The sequence below is a fragment of the Rissa tridactyla genome, chromosome 17, assembly GCF_028500815.1.
Source record: "Rissa tridactyla isolate bRisTri1 chromosome 17, bRisTri1.patW.cur.20221130, whole genome shotgun sequence".
Lineage (NCBI taxonomy): Eukaryota > Metazoa > Chordata > Aves > Charadriiformes > Laridae > Rissa > Rissa tridactyla.
The window spans coordinates 2,692,190-2,714,461 of record NC_071482.1 but is presented as its reverse complement, the minus strand read 5'-3'; the positions used below and the strand labels follow the sequence as shown (position 1 = coordinate 2,714,461).

Sequence of the window (22,272 nt, the reverse complement as noted above, 5' to 3'; positions counted from 1 at the left end):
CCTGCTTCAAAGTGAAATCACTGATGTTCTGTGAAAGAATATTTGTTCCAGAAAATACTCTAGTAATGTCTATTGCAATACAGCATATCAGCTTAAAAGAGTTTGATTGATACCACCAGAACACAACCTTTTAATAGACTTTTGAATTTCAGTTGCTGCTGCTCTCAAAAGGTTAATGGCAGAAAAGAGCGCGGAATTGTTATCTGACTCCTTTAATACTGTATAAAGATTCTGCGAAAGAGCAGAGGTCGTATTTCATTTACAGTTAGTTATGTTAGTCTTGGTCTGGTGAATATCACTTGGGGAAATTCAGTAAACTGAGCATGCAAAATCTCCACCCTAGTGAACAAATATGCTTTCCCGGAGCTGTGAGGAGGAAGCACAGCACATACAAACAGAATCTCACCGTAAACTCTGAGTCATTTCCAAAGGCATTTTCATCTCCGTTTTTTGTACAGCAGGACCTGGAGGCACCACAGGCAGAGAGGATGGTGACATGTATTCTGTGTCTTCATCGCTTTCAGACTGTTCCCCAGGAGGCAGTTTTGGTACAGGCAGCGGTCTGGAGGCAGAAGAAATAAGATGTAAACATCAAAAAAACATTTATGCCAAATCTAATTAATATTAGAGTGGCCTTTAAAATCCACAGCAGAAGTAACAAGCAGTCATCTTATAGTGATTCTCTCTAAAGAAATAACCTGGCTTTCAGGATTCTCAGCAGACTAGCTGCAAGGTCACACTGGCACAAGGTCATTATGCAAAAGGAAGTTGACAATATCATATACATCATACATCACCTACTTCACATAAAGACTGACTCAGAAGTGAATTCATAAAAGAGCTAATGACAACAGTAGGCTGTTTCCTATTGCCACAGCCAAGGATAACTACCAGCACTATCCACAGATCTTCAGGATGCTGATTTCATCTACTTTCACCAGACTGTGTATTTTGAATCTGTCAGAGATTGAAACTAAGGCTGACAGAGTTGTGTCAAATTCTGTCCTTGGCACCAACATAAAAACAGCCCTACAATTATCATTCTGTAAGTTATAAAATAGCACCTTTGCTAGAAAACAACAGACCTGGCAGCTAAGGAGTAGATCGCATTGGCAGATGAGGAGGGTTTAATTTTGGGGTGTTCACACTCTGAGGTTGTTGTTGGACCACTGTTCAAGCTCTGAAAGAAAAAATTCCAAACCAGGAATCAGAAACACCAGTGTAGTTGCAAAGCTGTCATTCTACAGCACCTTAGAAATCCAGTAGTTTTGTGACAGTTTTCCCTCAGTGAGGGCACAAGCAGGGTTTTTCTCCTGTAGCCAACTGCTTGTTTACACAAAAACTGGAGGAACTTCATATCTTTTGAGATTCCAATGGCTTTGGCAAATTCAGCTGAAAGAGGCCAAAAGGCCAAAATCGAGGACAAGAGGAAAGGGATGCAGACAAGCACACACATACAGAGACAGAATGACAACTGTGCAAGCATCATTTTCTTAGACCATCTGGCTAAAAATGTACTTGCTTTCAGTTTTAGAAAGCTAGAGGTTTTAAAAGGAAAAATTAGGGGAATGGAATCCAAGAAAGCAGAACTGCCCGGGATTTCTTTAAGAGAACAATATGTTGGACTACAAAGTGACACACCATGACATTGGTAATAGTAACAGATCCAAATTTAACACAGATTTTACTGTTTCAAACTAATCATAGCTACTGTGTGCAGGTTTTACGGGACTGAAAACTGAGAAGAGTAAATTACACTTTTTCAGTATACCAGCTCCAATACAAAACATTTTCAGTTTTTCAAAATTGAAAGGTCAACAGTGATCATGAAATTGTGGCTCGTGACTGCTCAAACAGGGATTTCAGCCTTGCCCCCAAGAGGCACAAAAGCACTTCCCAAAGAAGTCCTCCCATTATTCTCCCTTGCTGGGCATTCATCAGTTCCTTTCAATCTCTCCCTTGGCACAAAATTGCCCCGTTCAGGTGTATACTATGAGAAGAGGGCACCTTGGAAGACTTAATTCCTCACAGATTACCTTCACCTCCAATAAGCCTACTCACCACTGGGTTGTCCAGACTGAGCGTGCTCCCAAGCCGATGGCTGTCAGCCCTGGAGTCCATCTGAGAGGGCAAGGAAAAGGGAAGCGAGTGCCTGTTTGACAGTTCTCTCCCAGCCCAAGGGTCACCAGGGCTGAGAGCTACAGATGGGGCTTTTGGAATCGGCCTGGATGGCCACAGATCCGCCTGACGGTTGGAGGGCACAGGGGGTGGTTTGTCTCTCGAAGGACAGTCTCCTGGCGTGCAGGGCAGGGGACGTCTCTGAGGTCGACCTTCAGTCCCAATGGAATGTGGCCTATCGGGAGGTGGTGGAGGTGGGAGATCTCTGAGCGTGGGTGGGATTGGCAAAGGTTTATCTTTGTGAAGAGTACCAGGTGCAGCCTGGAAAGCAGAAGAATGCAAAATATTGTTAAACAAACTAGTCTAGCCACAAAACATAAAAAGGAGGGAGGCAGGTGGCAGAAAGGTGAGTTTTGGCTTTTATCTATTTTTACAAGAAATTATCTCAAAGGATGTGGAGATAACTCTCCACGTCTCCACAAGTTAACCCTCCAGAGACACCTTCTCTACAGGCTTGAAGAGATAACACAGTAACTACGTGCAGCTACAGCTAGGCCCAAAACATCCCTGATTATTTTTCTTGAAGGAAGAAAAAAGGTTACAGCAGCATTAGATTGGATTCCCAACAAAGGATACCCATAATTTAAAAGAAAGATTCGATTGTGGGTTATTTATATAAGTTAACATTCATCAGTCAGCAATGAATATTCACCAAATTGGATATTTCCTTCTGCCTGACCTTTCAAGCATAATTTCATACTTAAGAGCTGCCATATCTCAACAGTCAATGACCAAATGCCACCAAGATCACACTGCTGCCTTCAGCTAGTCAATCAGAAAACCAGTTACTCTCTCTCAGTCACACACATTTCATTCCTTCCTTAGTTTTCAATCTTAAAAAATGCTCAATGGAAAAATTTGTGAAGAAAAGTTGGGACAGGAATATGACACCTTCCCACACCTAGCTTGCTAGCTAGAACAAAACACAAGCCCACAAATGCGTCTCCAAAGGGCATAGGCAACAGTGGCTGAGACTGAAAATCAATGAAGATACTGGTAATAACAATAACTTGGTAGTTAACAGGAGGCCACCCGCCACCCTAAGTGAGCGAGCACTTCAGCTTAAGACCAGCTTCTTTCTAGCAACTGCATGGACGACTGTGAAGAAAAGACAGGGCTTTTAAACAGCAAAAAGGGACTGTGTACCATGGATTCCAGAAGGATGCATTTACTTTCAGGACAGACTAGGCTCTCATGGGGAATGGAAGGAAAGTGGCTTAACAGGACTACAGAAAAGGAAGAAGTCATCTCGTGTGAAAGTGCTTAGGGACGTCATAAGAGAACATTAGCGTTCACCAGAATGCTCGTCTTTCCACTTGCCCCACCAAAATCATAGTTGAAACAGTGCGTTTGACCTTTGAAGTGGTCCCAGGACTGGAAGCCCCAGGTGGATTGGACACTCGCTGCTGCAAAAGATCCAGTCGCGGTGGCACGGGAGGAAGGGTGGCCTGTGGAGCTACTGAGAATGGAGAAGGAGGACGCTCAACCTGAAAAAGAAAAGAATGGGAAAATCAACAAATGACAAAACCCAGCAGAAGTCCTTTTCTCTAGAGAAGCTTTCAAGCACTGTGAGTTCTACTAGCTTCAATATCGCTATTGGTAACAAATTACTACATTAGTAACAACCATACACCAGTAAATGAGGGCACTTTCACAGCACAACAGCATTTGACTTGCATCAAGCCTTGAAGATCACCAATGGGGTTAGCTGTGGCATACAACTAAAAATGCACACTTAGCAATGGCACAATAAAAGACAAGCTGTTTTGCTAGAGCAACAAACCTGCCTTACTGGGCAGGAGCAAGCTTCTTTTCTTTTCGACACAAGAGGGCATATCTGCTGCAAAACCGACTGATCACTGCAGGCACCACTGCGCAAACTACCTTGACTACAGTATCATGGCTGTTGCAGCAATCACTAGTGCGCACCAAACCCTCCATTTTTGTCCCTGGAAAGTTGTTTGTCCACCTAACAAATCAGACCAGTGCCTGTTCTTCTCTTTTTCATAAAGTTTATTTTACAAGCAAGGCTAGTGCTTTCTAACTTTGAAAAGCTTTACACAGGTTTGAACTCACTAATGCCAAAGAGTACTAGCCTACTGCAAACCTCCCCAGGATGTCACACAGAGAAAACTGCTTTGCTTCTCCAAGCTATGTGTACGAAAACTACCTCCAGGAAAATGGTTTACTGTTTAGTACGCTACTTCACAGAGGGGAAACCAAAGAGAAATATGACCATAGGTAAACCAGTGTAGAGGATTCTTCCTGATCAGAAAAGGCAGCTTATTTTAGTAAATTCAACTATTAAAAATTAGCCAAATCCAAATCCACTTCCCTATGCAGTAAGACAATGCTAAGTGCAGATGTGCAAGAGCAGCAATGAGCTTTTAGAAAAAAACAGGCAAGGAGCTATAAAGAATGCCTGTCTTGTAAACATCTCCTGGCAGGAAATACCACGAATGGCAGAGAGTTATCACACCTTTATTATACAAATTTATCAGACACCGTATAAGAAGATGACAGTCGAACTGACTTCCTCAGCATAACAGCCTGCCCTCTACCCAGTTAGTCATCAGGACCTTTGGAAGACTGTATACATCACTGGGGAAGATGGATGAATTTTTGCTGATATGAGTGAACTATGGCTAATAAATCAAAAGCAGCGTTGCTAAGCACACAGAGAAATGTTATAAACTTAGACCTTACGTTCCAATAGGTCAAGCCAGACTTTTCACCCTCCAAGGACTCTCTCAAGACAACCCACAAAAGATCAAAGATTTCGAAGTGTGATCACCATTGCTTAATAGAACTGACAGTGTAAACTGAACAGGCAAAAGTGAACGTAAATCCCTGTTTTCCATAGTGAGTAAATCTTTCCTGTTATAAGGCCTGACAACCCTCACACGCACAAATCACTAAGACCACAGAAAACGGATGGAGAACATGCAGTCTTTGTACATACTGCCACATCTACTAGCACACGCTCTGGTGACCTTACTTTGGTACCAGCGAGCTCTTTCATCATGAAGAGGGAATCATCAGCTCTGTCATCATCATCATCGTCATAATTGGGTGATGGAGTTCCTTCTGCCCCTTGCCGTGATAATCCTCCTCCTCCTCTGGGGTCAAATGGGTCTACTACAATTGGCTCCGTGCCTTTGATTTCACAGCGGCAAAAAGGACAACCCTGGCCTTCTGATTCCTTCAGGGAAGAGAAGAGATACGTTACAACAGCCACTATGATACAGAAATGAAACACACAGGTAATATACAAAGACACAAAGGCAAACTGTGCTACAATTATGGGGAGTATTTTCCCTCTGAAGTACAAACCCAGCCTTTTAGCAAGTCCTCACACTTCTTGCCTATTCCTAGATTAAGAGATTAGGCATCTAACCAGTTTCTCCCTGAGCTGGTGAAGCTGGCACTGATATTACTGAACTATGAGCTTATGTCCTCAGTTATGCTATATCATCTCCATACCTGAAGGAAACTGAACAGTTTTGAGGAGAGAATGTACCGCTTCTGTAAAAAAGCAACTAGCTTCACTCAGAGAGATGAACAAGAGGTAATGTTTCACCTGCCATGCAGTGAGACAGGACGTGCACATCAGGTGGCCGCATGGTTCAATCTTCACATCCTTGTCGTTTTCAGCACATATTTTACACAGCTGAAATGTGGAGCCCATTTCGCAATACAATTCATATTGTTCCTTGGGGAAAGACAGACAGACATGGTTGATACTGTAAAATAACAATCATGAAAAGCCATAGCTACAAGAAACCCAACACAAGATTCACAGGAAAAAAAATTTCCAAACATAAGAACACATTGCAAAGGAGAAAAGAAGTCTGCAAAGACTTCACTATAATTTATGTATTAGATACATCTGTCAAGCTCTGAAAAAAAGTGGGCTTCAAGTTATCCTAGATTTTTATTTAGGTGTCCCAAGAACAGTCTAGGAAAGCAGGGCTCAAGATATGCTGGATGGCACAAAAGAATGCGTATCTGGCAGAACATTTTGAAAAAAAATCTTGAAATCTGTTAGCTCAGGTAAAGCTTTACCTAACCTTTGCAATTCCCTCTACCCATTCCTACCATTCAAAGATTTCTGTAACTCCTGTAAAATACAATACATCAGCCTTAAAAACAAGCCTTGGGGATACCAAGTATGACAGAATTGTATAAACAGCTAAGGAGGCTAGAAATTAGGAAGAAAGCAAGCAAGTTTGATGAGATAGAATGCTTTGCTCACCTGGGTAACTTTAATGTGGTCCTGAGGTGTGGGCTCACACAGGCCAGTCAAGTCAGGATTCTGATTCCGGCCATCAGGAAATAAATAACTGTAAGCAGTCGCAGGGAAAAAAAAAAAAGATATCTGTTTATATCTATTCATATACAGATGTACACAAACACACACACAAGGTTCTTTGGGGGATGGTGGAGGAAAGAAAGAATGAGGCTGAAGAAGGGTGGGAATTCAAGGTATTTAAATTCAAAAGAAGTTTTGGAAGAATCTTCCTATTGGACAAAACCTAAACATGTCATTCTTAAAAATAAGAAGCTTGTCTTCCTTCCTGGCGGCAATTTTTATTTTAAACAGGATGTCATATGTGGTCCTGGATTACTACTCTTAAATCATCCTATAGTGAACCTGTAATATCCAGAGTAAGAAAACTGATGCCATAATATCACTTGCAGTGGCTCAAATTAAGGACTCGACTGGAAAAGAATCTATGACAAGGGAAACACTGACGCACACTTATCGTCTGCTATTGCAAAGGACAGTACGGCTCTCCAGTGCAAAAGATAGCTGTCTGAGTATTCTCGAGGTCCAAAACAGTTCAGTATATGAATTTTTCCACTGACATCAATGGCACTATTCACATAATTGAACGGTTTTGCTGAATCAAGGTCTAAATAAAAAGGAAGAGCTGAGACATGTCCAAAAGGGGCTCAGTGATGTCAATAGTGATTCTTTGACCTCTACAACATGCTGGCTCTCCTGGGAAGCAGATAATGTGTGATGAACTCAGAGGGTACGTTTTACCATTCAACTGACTTTGAGACCTCACCTCAGGATTAAGATTTCTAAAACAAACTCACAGTGAAAGAGGGCAAAAGGGCAAAAAAACTTAATTTTGATAAAGTTACTTACAAGCCTTCCCTGAAGCCATCAATCAGTGCTTGAAAAAGAGGTTTGTTGTGGGGGATTGTCTGAAGAATGTTCCCATCTGCAGTGACATAGCCGATGGCCCACTGACCGAGTCGTGTACAACTCAATCGGAAAATATAACTAAAAACACACAAAGGAAAAGAAACTTCAGTTTGGACTGTAACAGACAGAAAAGATTAAACGTCAAGTAGGCAGTCTTTGTCTGGCTATCTCAACACAGCAAACAAAAACTAGTAGGAATAACTTGATGATTTATACTGGCTTTCCTCAATTTACCCCCGGGCAGATCAAAGGAGAATTTACAATCTGATACAAAGTGAGAAAAGCATCCAAGCACTGGCCTCCAGGTGAAATTAAACCCAGAATCCGGAGCAAGAAAAGTTAAAATCATTTGTTTCAAATTAACCTTAAAAAAATCAACAAAACCAACAAACAGACTACACAAGGTTTCCATTTTTAAAATCAGCACAGAACTAACAGTACAGTAGCAACCTCCAGAAATTGACACTTGGTCCTTCCTGCATAAAGAGAAACCCATTAGCCATGTTGTATTGGGCCAAATTCTACCCAGGACATTAGGTAACCCAAAACTGCTCAGGTCCACAACCCCTGCAGAAGCATGTGTCGCCCTCAACACCTTCTGAAGTCCACCCAGTCTGCAACATTACCTTGCAGCCTACTCTGCCTACCGTGCTGCTTTCTGCCAGCACAAATGCTGGCCAGCTGCCTTGTCTGTCTGAAGTTTGCTTCAAACATACACACTGCTTCTGGGGGCTGCAATCCCCTCAGCTCTCCTGGTTTTATGCATGTACACCAGAAAGTTAAGGGACCTATAGATACATTCCCTTATTCACGGTCCTAAACAGCCCACTGTTTAGGCTCACTCTGGCAGTGTCTGCCTCTGTGTTCTGCTCATGCCTGAGGGAGCTGTTGTGACAATTGTGGGGGTGGACAGGAGGTAAGCCACCACATGGAGGATAATTTCCAAATACAGGGCAAGCTAGAGTTTTTGCACAGTTTAAACTTCTGAGGAAGGAGGACAAAGATAAAATAAACCAAATCTCCTCAGTCAGTGCAGTGCAGTAATCAGCAACGTTAGCAAGAACGATCAAAAAAGCCACTGCTGCCAAGCACTAACCTGCCAGGTTTGTGAATGAATTTCTGAAGCCGGGCTTTCACCTCATCATACGTTAGGAATGCCATATAACCAGGATGAGTCACCGCTAGGCTATTCCAGTTCCTGAGCAAAGAGGACCATGGCTAGAGAAACAACAAAGAAATACATTAACCAAGCACTTCTACGAGATATCACACATACAAATATTCCTTAATCAAAGGGATCAGTTCCTGAGTAAAGACACAGGTCTCTTATCCCACCACAAATCCAGTAGAGGAACTAAAACCTACATTCTCATGCAGGAGCCTTAGCATTTGAGTTTCTCTCTTGTCGATGATAAAAACATCACCTAAGACAGACCTTAATCAAAACTCCTTTAATAAATACCAAGGGAGAAGTCACTAAGGTCACAAAAAGACAGCTCAAGAATAGCTACCAATTTGTGCTGCTTCTGCAGAGAAAATGACTCATTCCTAAAACAGGGATAAAGACAGGAGATTAAAAAGATTACGCACAGGACCAGAAACCACAACTAGTCTGATCTCTAACGCTGACTTCCTATATAGCCTCAGGAAAGCGACCTCCCCTCTCTGTCTCAGTTTCACTGTATGTAAGATGCTTGTGACTATTCCTTAACCACCTAACCTCACTTGGGTGTGGCAAAGATTACTGGCTAGTCTAATATTTGAATAAATAAACCAGCACATACATGCTAAATATTCCTGAAAATGATGCATAAAAAGTCATAACAACCCTTTGAAAGCTCTCAATCCTGAGAAGGGCTTGAGTGTCTAAATCGCAGCCAATTTTTCCAAATTTCTCAGCTTGTCTAAAAGAAGATATTAGCTCTCCCTAAGAACTTTGCATCTCTTGGAAATCGCAGCAACTCTTAACTTGCCCTTTATGTACTATGGTTGGAAAAAGTACTGAATGAGATCAGCTACATTGCAACACCGAACATGGGAATTTTTCATCTAGACATATCTTAATTACAACCCACCCTATCACATGGGAAAAGGCAAGTCAGAGCCAAAGAAGTAAGTGTTTGTTCTTGTAAATACCCAATTGCACCATCAGAAGCTGTGTTTTTGAGTTTAGCACTATTAAGGACTGTGGGTTAGAATTTTACCTACTGTTAATATCACTTCAGTAATATAGATATTTCTTGTGCACAGAACACAGACATGTCCACAACATCCTGGCTGTGTCAGGATGTTCAGGATGTTCCCAGCCACATTAGCTAGGAAGCCCAAATTTCCATGCTTGTGTTCCATCCTTAACACCCACCCCCTGGAAAATAAATCTGACAAGAAAGTAAAGGACAAGGAAAGACAGGCTGATAAACTAAGCTTCACATTTCCTGCCTTACAGAAGTTGTGTCAGAACTTCAGTCTAAAAGTGACCTTTGAAAGGAAAAAATTGATTCATGGGAGGATACTGAATGTGCCTTACAGTTGCAGTATATATTTAGACAGTTTTTTCTTCTACGACCAGAAGTATCACACACTTTCACTACAATATAGGGTCCTAAGTATTACTAGAACTGTTTAGGGGATGAAGGGCAAGATGATCAAATCCTTTACAGCATAAATAATGCCATTCTAGTGCGTAAAATATAGTTTGTCCTGGGAAAAGTGTCTAACCTGAAGCACAGAGACACATTTCAGTTGATTCACATTCTTCAATTCTTACCTGAAAAAGTCGTGTGAAGATATCAAATTCAAATACTGAAATGTAGTCATTGCACGTCAAGTCAATCGTTGACTTCAGGGCCATGGCCTCCAGCCCTGAACTGATGGGATGCACTTCATGCAAGGCCTGACGGAAGCTTTTCCAAGGAACAATAGTCCTGGGGAAAACCAAGTCATCTGTAAATGTGATATGTCTCAAGACCACCACCGCATACATGCCTTACACATTTTTTTGTGAGTATGCATTTCATGATACGGGAAGAGAAGAAAATCAAACTTAGCCACAGGCTAATACTATTATATATATACTACAATACTATGCAAGCACAGGATTTCTTGGTGCTGCAGGAAATTAGCAGCCAAATGAACTTCAGACAATCTTCTCTGCATATGCAAAATTTTGGCATCTGAAGTCCAGTTCCGCTGTCTCCTTTCTCTTTTTCTGCAGTCCGATCATGTCAATGCTTGTATGTACTCTGGTCTGTATACAACACCATCATTTGATAAGAATTTCATAATGTTGCAGCTGGCAGAGGAGGAGTTAACAGTAAATCTTTTAGTAGAGGTCTAGATAGTTTAAAAAAATAATACAGAAAGAACAAGTCTAGCTTTAGACAACTGTGTCATTCATGAGTAAATATATTATTACTTTTTGTTCTGACAGCTACTTATTACATTCTTTACGTGAAGTATCTTAGTTTCCTTAGTTAGAAAGCAGTACCCAATTCCATTAACTTTAATCATCAAACATTGCTCTATAGTTCATTTAGTTAGTGTTTTATTACATACAAAAGTTAAAATGACTTTTCAACAGTCTGCACGCAAACATACATTGCACTTTGCTTTCTCCTTCATTCTATCTTAACAAAGCCATTATGCAAACCGACAAAAGTTCAGAGATGCCAGAAGAAAGGTGACTAAGTGATTGGAAAGACTAATTGAAGGGAAGATGAAAAGAATTTAATATAATGGCTCAGCTAAAGGACAACTAATATTAGGGGCATAGTAACCTTTGTAAGAAGAAAGCAGATTACTTTGCATAGTTCATGGAGCTTATTACAAGTTAAGGAATTAAATTAAGGAGAGGAAAATTTAAGCTGAATAATCGAGGGAAACTCTGTGACAGTACAAGAGTCTCCTAGGAAAAATGGGGAAAGACCCATCACTTGACACATTTAAAACAAGACAGGACAAAGAACTGGGAAATATAATGTAGGAATAATCCTGTATCTCACACCTGACAGTGGACCAAATGACTAGTAGGTCTCTCTCATCATTCATTTTAACCTGACAAAGACCTTTCTGAACTGCAAAAAGAATTTTTAAAAATACACAGTGCTGTGTGCAATGTTTTCCTACATCTCTATTTTTAAGCAGTTTGAAACTTACTTTTCACCAAAAGCCTTTCTCCAAAATTCTGCAGCATCTGCCTTGGTGATCCGGAATGTGTCTCCCTGGAAAAGGCCGCTTGGGAAAATACCTTTGAGCTCTGCCAGCATATGGCTGAATATCAGGGATAACTTTGTCAGGTTACGCCTACAAAGGACCGCAAAAACAAACATTTATTTTAGAAAAGACAGATGTGGCTTAGCACTCTGAACAAAACAGAAACAGTATCTACTGCAATTCAAGAAGTATCCCAGCCTAGAAAACTCCTCTTATTTGGGACCACCTTTCAAGTCTTTACCCGGCATTCAGACCACATCCATCACATGGTACTTATCAGCAAGGCCTGTGTCTGTCAAGACATTTTCCACAATGACTAACTTTGCATAACCTCTTTGAGGTGGGCAGGTTACTTCCAAGGCAAACTGCCCCAAGGAAACACATTTACAGAAAATATCCAAACCCAATATTCAGACCTTACTTATGAAGTAACAGCATAATCGGAGCCACAACATCATCAGGCTCCTTTGCTCTTGCGTCTGAAAATTCCTTATGAGAGCGCATTAAACTACTACTGCCTTGGATCATGTAAGCTGAATGTCTTTCCAAGTTTCCAGAGGGTCCCAACACAGTATATTTGCTCAGAGAACATCCAACCAATAATCACAGGCCCAGATCACAAGGTAAGGTCAAAACACCTGCAGAGTTTTTCTAAAACGTTAATAAATTACATAGGGTCAGGGCGCTCAACCATATTGTGTTGAGTAATTATCCAATTTGAATTACCAATTGGTACCCCAAGTCTGTTCTCTGCCTGATGACATTCATGTGTCATCAGTGTTCTAGTCCATCAGGGTACGCCCTTTCCTAAACTGAAGAGGGAAAGTGGGAGAAGATGAGAAGAGATATTCTCTGCTTTGTATTTAGTCGATGTGCAAAGCATTTCCAGAAATAGATGTCAGGAGGACTACCGCCTAGCAGAGAGGACACAGCATCACTGGAAGCATTTTGGGTTACATGCTTCGCAAGAAACTAGCATTGGATTGGCACCACACTGGCAACAAACTGCAGCCCAGGACTGCTTCTTCCCTCCACGTAGTCTTAGAGACTACATTAAGGAAGTAAGCTCTATGTTGTAACTGTGCTATGCAGAAAGAGAGCTAGCTTGGGTACCTTAAAGCATTACTGCCTGTAGCAGTACAGGAATACCAAAATAACAGTCTTCCTACTTAGGAGTCAAACAATAGCACTATTACACACTAGAGAGGTCATCTTCCTACTTGTAGTTGGAAAAAAAATACCTATTCACCAATGGCACCTCTTTCTCTCATTCCTTTATCCAAATAAAGGATGACACTCTTCTCCTCGGCTCCATTACATTCTCCAGATGCTAGGAAAATGGAGTTCCTGAACACAGACAGGGGTATTTCTAGGCCAGAGGCTTTTTTTCACCCCTACGTCACATGCTTGAAGATAAAAGAAGGAACTAGTATCACATGGGAAAGGATAACTTCTAAGATATGTCCAACAGACCGGAGCTGGTCAGGAGACTGCATCAACCACCAAGGCACTGCTCAGACACTGAGCAACAAGTTATTTTGCAGACTGCAAAATACTGAATCATTTAGAGAGGGGCTAGAAGCATCCCCAGTCACACAGTATTTTCTTAATGCCTTGTTTCCCAAGCTCTCTCAATAAGTATACTACTACTGTAGTGTGCCATCTCCCTGAAGACAGTTGTGCTTGGCAGCAAACTATGCTCCCCCCAGGTTTCAGCCTTTCACCAATTTCTAGTATTCTGGTTGGATTGGTTCCAATTTACTTTATCTTGGTCATTTTTCAGATACCACTTGCTTCAGACATGCTATTCCTAGTTGAAGTACTTATCCTGGTGATCTGCCTGATTGCAGAACTGACCTCCAGCTAAAGGAGACAGGTAACTGCCTCCAACATTTCTGAAAAAAATTCCCTGGACATTTGGGCTTAGGTCTTCTAGCTCCATATCATACTTTCAGAGAGTCTAAACTCAATTGGACGTGACCTACTTTGCTTGACATACATCCTACCATTTACTCAGTGAACCCTTTCTCCATGCTTATATGATACAGTCGAGGCAGACCAGAAGATAACAGGACTCAAAACTATAAGTCTTCTTTGACAGTAGTTCTCCTCTCTTATTTGTTCAACTACATTTTAATTAGCAACGAAAGCTGCTCAGAGTGTTTATAGAAGGTGCCAGCTTTATAGCAAGAGATGCTGCTTTTTGCAATTTCATACACATCTAATAACAACAGGTGCTCAAGATTAATGTAAGTAAAACCACCCAGGTGCTGGATGTGTTACACATCCAAACTGTTTGTATTTTAAAGCAGCTATACAATGTGGTTGGTTGATTCTATGAACACAAACTGAAAAGCTTTATTGTTCACTACTCTCTGTCAGTTAACTGACCACCACAGAGGGAGGCTGTCAGAAAGTCCGCTTGCCTTACTACTGTATCACAATTTCCAGTCACCTTGCTTTTGCACTTCTGTTAAACCTTTGAAGCGCTACTGCAATTTCTCACCTTCTGCTTTTAGGAAGAATGTCTTAAAAAAACCCCCACAAAACTGTACAGGATACTGCACATAGGAAAAACTAGGCTGTATCAGAACAGCAAAGTAATGGCTTCCTATGTGATCACAATCACATTTATGAAGATCAGTGGCTCAGGACCTAGCTGTATGGATACACAAAGAAGCTGCAGCAGTACAAAACCAGGCTGTTACCTTACTAGTAGTATCTGATTGTGCATCTCCCTACCCTGGTGTAATGTATAAGTAATTCAAAGTTGTGTATTCCCCTTTTCCAGTAGCAGATAAGCAACATTGAGTGTACCAGGAGGAGGCTCAGATTCCAAGGCACAGCCACAGAGATGATTTAACTGTAAACTCACACCCCAGCTCCCTCACTCCTGAGGGCAGGTTCCCACCATGTCCCTGCAATGCCTTTGGCTGACAAACACTAGAAAAAATGCAAATCAGATGTTCTAGCTGCAGAGCTTGTTCCCGAAGCTGTCTTCTGAAAGTCCTCACTTCCATAAAATCACAGAAAAGATGAGAGTTTATGGCAGTGCAAGGAAAATAAGCAAACACCACACTATTGTGAATCATTTAATCCATCTGCAACTCAAGCAAAAAAGAGGTGCTATTTGTTTTTACTGAGTTCATAAAAATGGAGGCTGGAGCAAAACCTGCTAATTACTTTGTTACACTAACACGGAAGTAATTGATAAGAATTAAATTCTGAATCCTTTCCTTAAAGGGTTAGTATGCAGAATTCATGTGCAATCTGACCCTCAAACAAGAAGCTAAGTGATCAAGCACAGAGTTTAAACACAGCAACAGTTAACACTGCAAGAAGTCAAGATGTATTTCTGCGTCCAGTTGCGTACCACTTCTGCCTAAGAGCCTTCTCCCTTAGCTGCGTTACAGGAAGTGCTTGCATGCAGCTGAGCACATCATTTCAGCAAGAGAAATAAGAACTTCCACAGGCATAAGGATGGATAAACAAATGATTTTTTTTTTTTCCTTCTTTACACACACACTGAGGGACTCTTTACAAAGAAGTTCCTAATACCTGAACATTTTCCATTCTTAAGGTCATCATATTTTACAAATATTCAGATGTATCTTAGATAAATAACAGGAAAAACACAGGAAGTAAACATAAAGAGCAAATTACAGAACATTTTATGTTAGTAACTAGCTTTTACATACAGCAACTAGTTACCCATCCTGTGCTAAAAGGACAAACATTTTTTTCAAGAGTGCACTCCTTTATTTTAACAAGCCAAGTTACACATCTGTAAATTAATACAGATCAAATAAATGCTTGCAATTACAGTGAACATGTTTTATTGGACTATCAAAGTTCAGTGATTAAGACTGTATTTTATTTTTAGTAACATCAGCAACTGTCCTCAGCTCCATTGTTTCAACTAAACAGAAGCAAGAGTTCTTCCAGAAAAAAAGGTAATATTTTCAAAGAACACTTAAATGACTTAGACCAGAGATTCCCAAACATTTTTGGTCAGACCTCCATCAATCTTCCATTTTCTTTTAGACCACGATGGCCCTCTTTCAAACTTTTAGCTAAACACCAGAGGTACGCCAACTGCAGTTTGGGAATCACTGACTTAAACACCTAAAGCCCGCTGACAGTCAGTGGCATGTAAACGTCTGTCATATAAGCACTTTTGAAAGTGTCACCCAGGGACCGCAGGCCACATCAGTTGGCTCTCCTCACCGTTTGCAACTGAGCTGAAGGCAACACCTGTACCAGCTTCAAACGAAAAACTACAGCATGTTTCTGTTGAGAGACAGAGCAACAGCTACAGTTTATGTAGAATTTCATGTTCCTGCAAGTGTTTTCACACAAACATAGAGACTATTCAGTTTATTGTTGTTAGATAGTGAATTAAACACATACATAAAAAGTGAAAGCTTAGAAAGCCAAATATTCTTCCACCCTATAGAGTAACCAAATATTTTACTAAGAAATATCTGCAGCTCTAGCATGGAGGCATTATTCCTTCTGCACACACAATGTTAACAGAGAACTGTTTCTTTAACAACCCAGAAACATCACCAGAGCCTGTTCAGCTTCTGTACTGAAGAAGTACATACTCTCTGTAATTCTGTACATACTCTCCTGTAAAATTGCACTACCTTGTCACTGACAGGGCTCTAAAGATGCAGGTCTTGAGCAACCATTTTGGGGAACAAAGGCCAGCATGAAGCAAGACTGTTTCTTCAGTTACCCAGTGTCCCCTAAGGCTGGGCCTGCCGGCAGCTCTGCAGGCTGAACAGGCATGTTTCTTCGTCCTCCCTCCTCCGTGCCCCCTCTGCTGTGGTTGTGCTACTTCCTTCCTGCTTCATGACTGTTTTTGCTCCACACATCTTAGCGGAAGTCAGAAGGTCGAGCAGGCACTTCCATTTGCACCACAGCTCCCGCTGAAGCCCCTCCACGGGCCGGGCCCCAGCTGGGGTTTCTGGTGCTCTTGCCTCCCCCAGACCTGTAGCAGATTTTTCTTTTCCAGTTTCCTGTTTGCTGGACAAAAGTGTTTTTCCACCATACAGGCTCAGTCTTGCAAAACCATTAACAGCAGAGGACACTTTTAATCAGAGCATTGCCTCTTTCAGCTATGTTGACACGATTAGTTAAATTCATTCAAGTTACAAATGACTAAAACACTTTTCTCACCTCAAGGCAATGTTAATATAGTACTACCATTTCTGCCACTGCCAGCTAGATTTTTTTCATTTTCTTCCAATATCTCTCAACTACTTACAGCTAACCAACTGACACAGTATAATTTTGTTCCTCACACATAGCAAGGAGACTGCCCCACTGGATGATTTAGTCACAATATTGTTCTCACATGCTATAATTTGACATGTACATACTGTCACGTCTGTAAAGCTCATTCAGTTGAAAGCATGCTACAAACATGACTGTACAGAGGAATTAAGAGTAACACAAAACAGCCAACTACGAAAGTGCACATTTCTTATATAGGACTGAATTTTCATAGGGATTTTTGTATTTGCAATCCCACTGACTTCAGTTACACATGTGAACACTGAGTTTTCACAAATAATGTTCAGCCGCTCTAAGAATAGGCCGTGCTTAACAAAGATTCTTCACGGGAAGCTAAGGCAAACAGAGCCACACCTCCACCTTATCCCCAAAACAAAATTAAACTGAACATGACTCAACTGACTTCATTTCAACACACTTTCAAGAAAATGCTTTATTTCATAAAATCAGTATCAGACTGTGTAAAATTACACAGCAACAGTGAATGAATGAAGATTCAAGAGGGTAAAAAGAATACAAATCAGAGGACCTAAGTTACTATAAAATCATCCTATTCAAAACTCAAGAGAAGGCTCTGCCTACATGTCAGCTTGGCTGTTTCAAGGGGCATGACCCAAAAATGCAGCTCACAAGAAATGCACTCAGTACATTGGAGTAATGTCTACAGAACATTTTCTAAGAAGTACTTATTTATTCTAATGGAATATTAAGGGAAAAACATTACACAAGATGTGGGAGTGTCTGACACCTTAGCACTAAACTTATTGACTGAAGGCTCCTACAACAGATGACAGTTTCTAATTGCTTCTGTCCTCACAGAATTGCAGAATTAACATGTTCACCCAAGACAACTCAGATGCACCGCCTCCTTTCTTCAGAAATTCTCTGTTTACTTGCTGAAAGAATTATAAACTTGTGGCTTGGAAATGAGATGATTGCTCAGTTAAACTGAGCGAAAACACACTAATCACTGTACTATTATTTATTCGTTGCTACTGCTGAAAACTTGTATTTATTTTTTTTAAACAACTCACAAGTCCAATTGGCTTCTGTAGTACCACCGTCTTATGTCTCCAGTAACTGTCCATGTAAGTTTATGACATGCAGAGTTGCAAGTACACCCTAATTATTTCACTAGTTGAGCAATTAATGCTTGCTTTTCTGTAAATCAGAACTCAAAAGCCTACTGATGGATAAGACTTCCTTCAGGACTTTGTGCCTCAGAAAATTTAATATCTCATATTCAGAAGAATTTCAAAAAACCTCACTATGTTTTTTACCTCATTTTACAGGTGAGGCAGCTGAAGAAGAGAAAGTGCTGGAAGGTAGAATTACAGCTAGGGAATTTCTAATTCCTTATCACATGCTCATTATTGCAGAATACTATCCACCTACTAAGTACTACTGCAAGAAATAGTAACTAACGAAATACAAGTTTCCTACCCTCTCACTTCCAGGGTTACTTTGGAATTAAGACACTTGGCACCAGATGATGTTTAGGTGACAGGGTTAGAATCCACTAGAAGTAAACGCAAGATCCAGTACTTAAGAAAAAAACCACACCCCAAAAACACAGTTCTTGGGTCCTGCAAGGAGCCAAACATTTTTTCCTGTAACTACTTTACGTCTAACAATTTTGTATTTTGAAGATTTAAGAGCTAAAAAAATAATCAAAAAACTTTTTAAAAAAATCAGCTCTTTTAATGAGTCTCCAACAAGTAAAATGCACCTTTCAGAAACCACAAAGCTGCAAGGTTATCATATAAGGCATGCTTTTCAGATGTTACGAACGATGCAGCAGACATGAGCAGTCAGACGCAATTTCAGCAGATAGGTGGCTGTGCCTGGTTCCAGAAAGAACAACTGTACCTTATATCCTACTACCACACCAGCAAGAATTTTTCTGCGTGCTCTTCATGTTAACATAGAACTCTAGCCTATGCATATAAGCAGTAAGTGGAAACGCTTGAGTTCATCCCAAGATATCTTTTTTATAACTCTGAGACAGCTTCATAGTCTTCTACACACAGTAATCAGCTTTAAAAATAGAAACAGCGGAACTACTTTCAACAAAACTTGCAACACAGGAAGTGAATGAAATTCCATTTAACTATTACTGGCTCAACAGAAGTCACCTTACAAAGTTATGCTGGGCCACTGCTCTGTAACATTTACAGTACTTCCACAGGAAAACTAATATAGCAGACTAGCAGCAAAGCAGACGTTTTGGAATCAGCAAATTAATTGCTTGTACTATAGAATTTTACAGCATCAGCTAATGCTGCATTGATTTTGTAGACTAGCTCATCCCAGCACCCTTTGGAAAAAGAGAAACACAGAACATGTTTATCACCTCTGGTTAATAGGAGGTTCAGCTCCAAACATACTTTTTCATTTAAAGAACTACAGGCTTTACTGTTTCGTTCTTTGTAGAGATGGTTAATTCTGCAACTTCGAGACTTCACTTACTAAAACAGCAAAATGGGTAGGGGAACACAAACCACAGGACCAGATATTTCTGTCCATTCTAGATCTAATCCTAGTTCCATCACACGCTCTCAACAGCAGGCTTGAATAACCTGAACGCAGAGTAGCCCTATTGCCTACTCTGCAGCAGTGGATGCCATGGGCACAAGCGTGTCTGGCTAAGCATGCCAGCTCATGCACAGAACACACACCTAGCTGCATCTGGAAGCTAAACTGCCACATTCATAAGATACTGCACCTGAGCTAGCCCTCCCAACACCAAATCAGAAATGACTGCAACCACTGCATTAGACTCTTATTTTGTTTAATATCTGCAACAAATCTGCGTACAACAGCTACGACTGCTGTGAAGCTTCCCTCTACTCTGTCTCTCCCCCCTTTTTACCATTATGTCTAGGCCCAAAATGTAACACTTAACTAGCAAAAGGCATTCTCCGCATGCAGTATTTCTTACCATTCTACTTTTTTTTTTTTAAATAGCAACAATTGTTGCTTTAAAGAAGCAAGAAATTCTATAGGCTAACTCCTTTATCAGCGCTTTAGATATTACAGGACAGAAATATTACTCTATTTCCTTACAGTCTTCTGAATCCTGTCACTTTTCACATAATATATATTTAAACACCTTGAGTTGTGCGAGTAGAGCATGACAATTAAAGTGTCACACAAAATATACTGTAGGCCACAAGTGACCAGAAAACTTTGGCATGTTTATATCATTATGCAAATGGATGTGACTGATCTGAAGCAGAAAGGACAACACAGCCCAGTGTCCTGACCAGAAGCACCAGCCTACTGGCCTTTGAAGGATCTGGACTTATTATTCTAGGCACAAATGCTTGCGTTATATTTTTAACAAGCTAGACTTCTTTCAATGTTAGGAGGGTGAAAATCCATTTCTTTTTCTGGATTTAAATATTACAGAAAGCACTTTAAAGAGAATAATTCATTTGATATGATTAATGGACTTTAAAGAGCTCAACATGGCCTCAGAGAATTAACAAGATACAGGACAACCTCTCACCTGTGTAACAGATTAATTCTTTTACCAGATTCAAGGGTCAATACAACAAAACTTACTGCTCAGAACTCCACTACTCATTATACTTATATTTGAGCTCTCTGCACTGCAGTCAAAGTTTATATTTCAGGGGCCATTTGCTTCAGTTAAAGGGAAAAACAAAGCACAAAATCCCTGTTTCCAAATCAAGGAAGACTCAATATTTGACACCTGATTTTCAGCTGCCTCAAAACAGTACCATAACACCACTGGGCTTTCCTTGGCAGAAGTACCTGTAAGCTCTATTGCTTCACTCCCAACTCCCATCCTGCCAAAATACTAAACCCGAGATATTTTGCAACATACACACTCCAGTACAACATACAACTCCATCATACATTTACTTTCCAAGCTTCAGACTCTAGGATTGCAGCTAATGGCAGTACTTGCACAGCCTGTAGCTGTCCTGCTGAGAAATTTAGAAACAGATCCCCCCCCTCATTTACCGTAACCTACTTATCCTCTACAGTAATTTTACAGTCCTTTCCACAGGATGGTTAGCAGTCAGCAAGTCACACTACCTGAGCCAGCTGTGGCTGGCACATAACTGAGTGCCATCTGATCCACCTTCCAGAGATGGAAACAGGGCAAAGCCAGCAAGTTCACAAACTAACACCACAGAAGGTACTGCTTCAAACCGTTGGGAAGCAGTTGGCCTAGTTTTCCTCAGTACCTTCTAGCAAGCTGAGTTTTTTTTCCAACACTATCTTATAGTTCACAAAATCTTTCACACACCAAAACACAATTTGTTTTCTGGCTGAAAGGGCCATGACTTCAGACTTCTTCAAATCAACAGAAATCCAAAACATGGCATCTTGGCCCTTAATACACAAGCCAAGCACCCAAGAAACACAATACAGTTGCCACGTAGTAGTAACACATTTTTGACAGTGTTGAGAAATCTATCCACGTTTCAAAAGATAATTACTACAAACTAAATAACACACTTGCACTTCCATCTACAATACCAAGTCCACAGACTTAATCTTCCATAAAACTCTACAATTTTATAGATTCTGAGAGCAAAGAAGAATAAAAATCTTACTTCCTTACTATGTAATAATCTGAAAGCTTAAATTTGCCCATAAGCTTATTTTCAAGACAGTGATCCCATTTTTGACAGAAAGAAAACTAAAATAAGTGCAAGCTTATGCCAATTATGCGAAGTGTTATTTAAGTTCCACAGCTATCACCTAAACTAACAATTTAAAGCCAAATTAAAGAGAAATAATTCACATTCCTCTCTCCAACAACATTTAAATGATAATGAATTTCTTCTTGGGTAATAAGCAGTTAGTTAGTGTTCATATGCTGGAGCCTGGCAAAGAAACCTTTCTTGTGAGGAGCTTTGGAGCCTGTTCTTTTCTTTAAGATGTTCTAATTTAAATGCAGATGTAGACTTCACACTAGTGGGTTTTGTCAAAAAAAAAAAAAAAAGAGTGTTAGCTGTATTAGAAGGAAGTGACAGAAGGAGGACTCACACAAACCATGCACCATTTGAGTTCCACATTCTATACTATGTCTTTTTCACTGGACAGGAGTGTGTGCAACCACTCTAAAATATGAGATTAGAGCACTAACCCCCCTTCCCCCAAGAGGGCTTTTCTGGTTCATGGCTTAGCACAAGTGTTTTCCAACTTTTTCCTCTTTAAAATCTAATTTTTTTTTCCCCAAGTCATTCTTCATGCATTTCCTTCCCCTTTAGAGATATGCATGGCCATTTCCATTAAACATTAAATACTGGTAGCTTTTTCCTGTGTAAATTAGAAAGTCTTTACCTTGGAGCTGTAAAAGAATGTGAAATCCTGCTGAGCCA

At 40.5% G+C, this 22,272-nt stretch overlaps 1 protein-coding gene across 1 annotated transcript in view; it reads right to left on the bottom strand.

Annotated features, from left to right (window-relative positions):
• Positions 1-22,272, bottom strand: part of CBL (Cbl proto-oncogene) — a 50,776-nt gene that overhangs the window by 8,146 nt on the left and 20,358 nt on the right. Inside the window, exons 3-13 of the mRNA XM_054222986.1 lie at positions 11,552-11,698; positions 10,164-10,320; positions 8,493-8,614; positions 7,337-7,474; positions 6,434-6,521; positions 5,759-5,890; positions 5,177-5,380; positions 3,534-3,665; positions 2,062-2,439; positions 1,086-1,180; positions 407-562 (exon numbers count right to left, since the gene is read on the bottom strand). Of these exons, the coding sequence (XP_054078961.1) occupies positions 407-562; positions 1,086-1,180; positions 2,062-2,439; positions 3,534-3,665; positions 5,177-5,380; positions 5,759-5,890; positions 6,434-6,521; positions 7,337-7,474; positions 8,493-8,614; positions 10,164-10,320; positions 11,552-11,698 (1,749 nt within the window). The remainder of the gene's footprint in view (positions 1-406; positions 563-1,085; positions 1,181-2,061; positions 2,440-3,533; positions 3,666-5,176; positions 5,381-5,758; positions 5,891-6,433; positions 6,522-7,336; positions 7,475-8,492; positions 8,615-10,163; positions 10,321-11,551; positions 11,699-22,272) is intronic.